This window comes from Melanostigma gelatinosum (genome assembly GCF_949748355.1).
Source record: "Melanostigma gelatinosum genome assembly, chromosome: 14".
In the NCBI taxonomy this organism is placed as follows: Eukaryota; Metazoa; Chordata; class Actinopteri; order Perciformes; family Zoarcidae; genus Melanostigma; species Melanostigma gelatinosum.
The window spans coordinates 13,644,427-13,652,274 of record NC_136647.1 but is presented as its reverse complement, the minus strand read 5'-3'; the positions used below and the strand labels follow the sequence as shown (position 1 = coordinate 13,652,274).

The following is a 7,848-nucleotide window of genomic DNA, read 5'->3' as shown; positions in this document are numbered from 1 at the left end:
AGTACCAACAACATAAAAACAAGACAGGTTCATTAGCTATGCTTTATTAACCTAATCAGCCTACAATATTGGCAATCACAAAATTTCAATATCAAAAGTAAACGTACTCATAACGCAGAGTGGCTGCTGCTGTTTGTATTATACCATCACATTATAGGGTCATTATTTTTGATGTATAATAAATAATATTTGATGTTTCAAGATGGCGCTAAATTCAAACTGATCATATGTCCTGTATGTAAAATCTAAATTTGAAAAGTAACTAGTTACTACAACTCTTGAATAAATGTACTGAACAGAAAAGAACATTTTCTCTCTGAAATGTAGCGTTAATTCTTAATTAGTCAGATTAAAGTACAAGTAGACCTAACTTTACCTCAAAATTGTACTATAGTACATTTAAACTGTAATTGTCTATAGGGCATATTAACCAGATAGCCATACTCCTATTATTATAATTAGAAAATAACAATATTTACAGCAACAGCAAAACAATTAAAATGCAGTGCAACACTATAATCAGCTTTACCACATGAGATGTATCACGTTCATTTGTAAACTTCGAGGTACAATCAATCTTCTGCTGCCTGTTGTTAGACTACAGACTACACGCTGCACCACTAAAGCTGTTGTTTCCTCCTTTTGTTCTCAAGATCTTTAACTAAATCTGTGAGGAATAAAAAATGTTTACAAATTGTACTGCAAGCTAGCATCTGGGGCTAATGCACACCTAGAATACACAGCTAGCCTACAGTCTACTGACATGATACTGCAATTATTAGGAATATTCAGCCTTGTCGTAAAACCAGTTGTGAGACAGTAAAAATACATTACCTACGAGGTTGTAGGAGCTTTATAACAGGAATACAAGCAGTATAGGGTGTCCTCCTCCGGGACGTTGCTTTAATCCTCTCACAAAGATTATCTGGGTCAGTCTGCAAGTCAAGATAGACACATGGCCCATATGGACTGCTAACTAGCTGTTAGGTGTCCACTTGACCTGCCAGAAAGCACAGCTCTGTGGTATCTCTTATGAAATAAGTAGGCTGGAGATAAATATATATATATGCCAGTTAATTAATAAAATAATACATGTCAGTGTGTTTGCCTTTTCTTCAGTCACAACCTTCATTCCCAGGCCCCTCCGTTGACCTGTCTTTCCATTCACCAGATGTCCTCAGGACTTCCCCTCTGTTCCACATCACCTGACAAACAGGGGAAGTACACATGATTACTTTGTGTATGATCACACGAACTTCCCTTACAGTGCGCTCACAAGTCAACATCCAGACTCACTGACCATCTATTTTAGCCTCATCCACCGAGTCCATTCAGGGACAGGTGGTCAGAATAGTGTCTCCAGCGTAGTGCTTCTCAAATAAATTTGCTTTGCGCATGCTCAAACCTTCTTGTTTACATTACCGGGTTATGCAATAGTGCCGCTGCTGCCTGCAGCTCTCGTGCAGCGCAGATCTATTGGTCCAGACCAGCAGGATACAGACCTAGAGAACAGCAGTTGTGAACCGCTGACATGCCTCTTGTGAGGCTCGAGGTTTCAGGTGAGCCTCCTCTATTTTGTGTATGTTTTTTACTGTGACGTTACAGACAAAACAGGGCCGTTTATTCACCTGCTGTTGGTTTCGGAGCGCCGCTATTATTGCAGAAGTGGGACAATCTAAGACCCGTATGTCGGACACGCACATCGCTGTCGCTCTAACTTTAAACTCGCATCTTTACATAACGGTTATATACAGAATAAGGGCTGCTGTCTTTCTTCTTATATGTGGTATCTGATTTGAATGTGGATGCAGATGCGATGATGGGCGATAAAAGACCGCTCAGTTTTATGTTGGCAGGACAGACTGTTCTCCGCTCGGGGAAACTCCTCTCGTGCCAGCTTTCATTTTGCAGGCTACAAGTACTTTTAATGGGGTTTAACATTGCAACAATGACATTGTTGTTGAGTAAATTTGGCATTGACAATGTCCTGTAATTGCAACGTGTACGGAAGTGAACGAGCTGATGGAATAAACGAGGCTTCACGCTAACGACGTACTCTGTAAGTACTTGAACTACTTTATTCCAGTATTGCAAACCGAAATATTATTACCATACCATTAATATCATGTTATGCTCATCATGCGGGCGAGGCTGCTAGCTTGTTAGCATGTAGCGTTAGCAGGTTACGAACAGTAAACCTAAACAGTAAACAGTAGACATGTGTGTTAGTTAATGTACTGTACTAACGTTAATAGATCATGGTCAAAACATTGTTGTTTGGGTTATGGCACTATACAAACAATATTGTGTAATATCCAGGTCAGCATCGCTCCGTTGAAGACACGTCTATGGTCTCCGGTGTAGAGACGTTCAAAACTGGTCTAAGTCAATATGTTTTTCTAATTCTTGTTTTATTTACAGATGTCCAGCTTGAAAATATGGCAGATCTCCTGAAACCGGCTCCTGTGTGGCTTTGAAAACGACATTTAAAGAAGGAAAAGGAGATTATGTTTTTATATAAAGAACATTGTTATATTTATATTGTGCTTTAATAAATACAAATGAACTGTTGCTGTGTCACTTGGTCTTTTGTCCTGTAAGTGGAAACTGTTGATGTGTTCTATACCCAGAAGCACTGTAAGCATTTCGGCGTTGAATACACGGTTAAAACACGGTGAGGTTGAATACGCGGTTAAAACACGGTGAGGTTGAATACGCGGTTAAAACACGGTGAGGTTGAATACACGGTTAAAACACGGTGAAAAGTGAAAGGTTTTTAGCCGACTATTTGTAGACGTTGATTCAATGCTCACGTTTAGACCAGATATCAACGTGATGTCCAATACTGGCTTTCAACTGATAAATGTGGATGTGGTTTCTTAGTAAGCCTCTAAATCATGATATATTAGTATTAGCACAATGTAGAGGACGAAAAATTATAGTATTGCAAATCACGTTTAAATCTGGTCTGGCGAAAAAACCTTTCACTTTTGAACGTCTTGTCAACGTCGGGCATAGACGTCTTTTAAACGTCTTTTGAACCAAAAAATGCTCACTGGGAATGTTGAACACTCTGTGATCAGCATTGTGTCGCTCACGTGAAGAGAGACAAGGCACCTGTAATTGTAACCCTTTTAATATATCAAGTTGCATTACTGATCAACACATCTTGAAAAAAACAATATATTTCTGCATGTCCCCTTTCATAATGGAGCTTAATGACTGGGTTGCCAAATAGTTTTGTTGAGAACTTAAATAAATAGGCGACTCTCTCCTTTTTAAGGTGCGAATAACTATTTTGTAAAAAGATGCCTAAAATGACATCTGTTGCTTCTTCATCGTTTCGAATCATTACCATGCCATCAGAGCTTTCTTCGTTTCATACGCCATGTGCTTCTTACGAACAGACAGAATGGGATTTTTATGTGAAGATAATACAGACAATAAAAGCTTTTATTTTGAAAGTAGAAGGAATTCACAGGACCCTATTTGCTCAAATTGAATTTGGAATTGAACTGCTGACTCTGCTCTTGGCATTACTGCCAAATGTGAGACTGAGCAGTTGTATCATTGCCAACAGTACAACTGCCGTTCCCTGGCTGTAAGTAAGTGTCTCTCAGTTCATGGTGACAGTGGAGTTGACTGGTGACAATGATTCAACCAGACTGGAATCTGCCCTACATGTTAGAGCAGTTGAGAGTTGAGAAAGAAACACTGCAGTGAAGCCAACCCACACAAAGACACGATGACGGAGTTGTTATTGCTCCCTCCCTTAGCACCAAATGTACTGCTGATGAAGGTCAATGAACAGAAAACATCATCAGCTTGTTTGTTGATCAGGGGAGGAATCAAACGAAGATGAACTGATTTATAATTTGGTGCAGTCAAATGCATCGTGTGTTATCTGCCACACACAAAAATGATGGTTGCCGAATAGTTTCATAGTCAAAAGATGGCCAAATAATATGGGAATGTATGTGTTTCCTACAGATGATGCTCAGCCTGTTGACAATGGCATGGCCAGGGAATGCATTACCTCAGCATTAAAGGGACTAGAGACAATTGAACCTCTGGTCCGCTCTGTAAAAGAGACCCCTGAGCCAATCTCCACTGAAGTACAAGGCACCATTCCCTCCTGGATCAATGGCAAACTCCTCCGCAACGGCCCCGGGAAGTTTGAGTTTGGAAACACGCAGTGAGTTGGAAACACCTGAAAGTAATCGCTGCACAACTCAAACGGAGAAAAAAAGTTTCCAATCAGATGTGACTAAGCCTATAATTCCCCACAGCTACAACCACTGGTTTGACGGCATGGCCATGCTACACCAGTTCAAGATCGACAAAGGTAGGGTGACATACATGAGTCGGTTCCTGAACAGCGACGCCTACAAGAACAACAGCGAGAAGGACCGCATCGTGATGTCAGAATTTGGTACCCTCGCCATGCCCGACCCCTGTAAAAACATCTTCCAGCGCTTCCTGTCTCGCTTTGAGATGATGGGTGAGTCCACTGAATAAGAAGGGATGGAACAAAAAAATAAATACATATAGGAGGAGGGCTCAGGCCAATCAACTGTAGTTGACTCATTGTGCAAGAACGTAGCTTCACTTTCTTTCTATCTTTTTAACTGAGGTATAAATGAAACACAGAAAGATCAGGTCAGATGTTTGTACAAACTCTGTCTTGCTGAATTTGTACTGAAGCCAGGGGTGGAGCCTCTAAAGCAGGGGTCTCAAACTCATCTTCACTCCGGGCCACATCAGCATCACGGTCGCCCTCAAAGGGCCGGTTGTAAATGTAAGACTGTGTAAATGTAACTCCTCGTAACATATTGGTAAATAACTCTCTGCATTTGATTATTGTTTATTCAAGTGTAAAAATATTGTACATGCAGTTATATAAATGTAAACATATATTTAAGCACATTTCTGTTTTTATAACTTAAATCCTTTTAATTTAGGGTTAATAAACCCACATCACTCTATCAAACTGTTAAAGAAAACAGCAAAGACAAATATCAAACAAGTTATTACAATAACTTTGTTCAAAGCTTAAAATCCTTTCAAGGGTGCGTTTTGCACAATCCCACATGAAGTATTTCATGTGTTTTTAAAGCCACGTTTGAAGTAGTCTTCAATGTTCTCACAATACATTTCCATTTCAAATGTACAGTAACCAGCCAAAGAGCTGCTTCTGTGTTTAAGTATCTCATCATTATGACTTTCTATCTTATAACTTCGACTTTCTATCTCATAATTTCGACTATGGTGATATTTTTATTATCAAGTCTAACTTTAAAAAAAATAATAATAATAATTATTATTTTATTTTTTTTGCTGGCGTGTTCGCGGGCCACATAAAATGACGTGGCGGGCCGGGAGTTTGAGACCCCTGCTCTAAAGTACTGTGTATGTAAAGGTTGCATAATAACACGTGCAACCGCTGGGGACCAGAAGGGGCGTGTGCTGTACTGAATGTTTCACATTCCCACCAGACTTTTCTGTGTAACTGCGAGCAGCAAAAAGTTTTACTTAGATTTCTGTTAAAAGCCAGTAATCCTGTGTTTCTCTCTGTTACAGAGCCCACGGACAATGCGAGTGTGAGCTTCGTGAAGTACAAGGGGGACTACTTTGTCAGCACAGAGACCAATTTTATGCATAAAGTGAACCCGGAGAACTTGGACACATTGGAAAAGGTACCATCATGATCATCACGGAGCAATATAATGTCAATATCAATGTCATTAATTATATGGTAGATATAAACGCAGTATCTGTCTTCGGTCTTGTAGTCCAGTTACTTCAGCCACAATCATCGTCTTGCCGTCTTTCTCCGCAACATTTTGTAGGTAGACTGGAGCAAATTCATTGCTGTGAATGGAGCCACTGCCCATCCACACTATGACCCTGACGGTACCACCTACAATATGGGAAACTCCTATGGAAGCAAAGGTTAGTCCCATCGTCCACAAGAGTTTACGTAAATCAAGAGCTCAACGATTTGTCTCTCATCCTCTGTCCCCTGTCTGTTCCAGGAGCCCTGTACAACATCATCAGAGTGCCTCCTGAGAAGACAGATGCCAAAGACACCCTACAAGGAGCCAAAATACTCTGCTCTATTGTGCCTGCAAACAAGTCCCATCCCTCCTACTACCACAGCTTCGGTAAGCCAGCCCTCCTGGATGTATCATTCGTCAGTGATGCCTGTGTCTTTCAGCTACAAAGCCCTGTAACACCCTGCTCCCGCTTCCAGCCATGTCAGAGAACTACGTGGTGTTCATCGAGCAGCCGATCAAGATGGACCTGCTGAAGATCGTCACGTGCAAGCTGAGGGGGAGGGCTTTGAGTGACGCCATCTACTGGGATCCCACGCAGGAGACGGTCTTCCATCTCGTTGACAAGCAATCAGGCGAGGTGGGATGTGACTGTTGTGATTTAATTACGCCTAATGTAGGAAACACGGTGGAAGGGGGGGGTCCTCTTGATTTGGATCCAGAGTCATCTAATCGTGTGTTCTGTACCGCAGGTCAGCTCAGTGAAGTACCGCACCAAAGCCATCTCCACCTTCCATCAGATCAACGCCTTCGAGGAAGATGGATTCCTGATGCTCGACATGTGCTGCTCAGATGACGGCAAAGCCATCAACAACTACCTCATCCAGAACTTACGCAAGTCGGGAGACGCATTAGATGAGGTCAGTGTATGTTGAGTGAATGAGTGTTGACTCATTGCATGAGTCAACACTCTTTTGGGCAGTTACTAAAGAAAAGAATACACCCTGAGATAAAGTAAAATAATAAATAACTGCTCAGCATTCTGGGCTTTGTTCATCTTTTGCCTGAGTAATTCATAATTGCTGAATACTTAAGGAAGAATCTTTTTCTGCATTCAGTCTGTCAATAGTTTCAGATGTTCATAATCAGTTTATGTTTTCAAGTGTACTGTTGCTGTTTACGTCTCCCTTTGCACCAAGAGACAGAAAGACACACTGTAAGAGAGGAACCCTTTAAATTTCACCCATAATGCATTGTTCCTGTGTGGTGTCGTTCCCAGGTGTACAACACCATGTCCAGGGTCTTCCCCCGGCGTTTTGTTCTTCCCCTTCACGTGACCGGTGAAACCCCGACTGACCAGAACCTGAACACACGGCCCTCCAGTGCAGCGACGTGTCTCAAAATCAGCGAAGACAAGGCGAGTTGTTCAATGCGTCCTGACGAGCTCGTTATATCAGCCACACCCACTTACATGCCATAAAGTAACCGCTAAATATGTAATGCAACAGTAATGGGATTACTAAATATAGAAATATAACAATAAAGTCTGTGGTTTGGGGCGTTTGTTTTCATAGCTATTTATGGAAAATGAACAAAGAATGGAATAGAATTCTTCATATCAGTCACAGAGTAACACATGTAGAGTCTGTTGACGGGGTGATGCAGGTCGTCCTGCACGTCCTGGTGTTAATGTCTAGAGCTGAGAGCTCACATCAGATAGCGTGTGTAGCGCCTGGTGGGTGCAGCCTGAAGGCGTCGGAGGTTGTAAAGACGCTGAAGGGCTTTCTTCAAGATGCTGACGTGACGTAATAGGGCCGTGACAAATCCTCTGATCCAGACATCAAGGTTCCATTCACTCATCCACAGTACAGAACTCATGGAGGCCCGTAGTAAAAACTCTGCTGATCAAAAGTGACAGTGGGCCGTTGATCCGGTTTTCTGTCAACAGGTGTTCTGCCAAGCCGAGGATCTCCATGGAGACGACCTCCACGAGTACGGCGGCCTGGACTTCCCTCAGATCAACTACGGGAAACACAACACACGGCCGTACCGCTACTTCTACGGCTGTGGCTTC

At 41.9% G+C, this 7,848-nt stretch overlaps 1 protein-coding gene across 1 annotated transcript in view; it reads left to right on the top strand.

The window, feature by feature from the left end:
• Nucleotides 1–1,451: 1,451 nt before the first annotated feature.
• LOC306788303 (carotenoid-cleaving dioxygenase, mitochondrial-like) overlaps nt 1,452–7,848 on the top strand; it is an 8,450-nt gene continuing 2,053 nt past the window's right edge. The window contains exons 1-10 of the mRNA XM_079283773.1: nt 1,452–1,559; nt 3,991–4,195; nt 4,290–4,501; nt 5,581–5,696; nt 5,850–5,952; nt 6,036–6,164; nt 6,254–6,414; nt 6,527–6,694; nt 7,054–7,191; nt 7,723–7,848. The exon at nt 7,723–7,848 is cut by the window's right edge and continues 57 nt beyond it. Of these exons, the coding sequence (XP_079139899.1) occupies nt 1,532–1,559; nt 3,991–4,195; nt 4,290–4,501; nt 5,581–5,696; nt 5,850–5,952; nt 6,036–6,164; nt 6,254–6,414; nt 6,527–6,694; nt 7,054–7,191; nt 7,723–7,848 (1,386 nt within the window). The 5' untranslated portion in view covers nt 1,452–1,531. The remainder of the gene's footprint in view (nt 1,560–3,990; nt 4,196–4,289; nt 4,502–5,580; nt 5,697–5,849; nt 5,953–6,035; nt 6,165–6,253; nt 6,415–6,526; nt 6,695–7,053; nt 7,192–7,722) is intronic.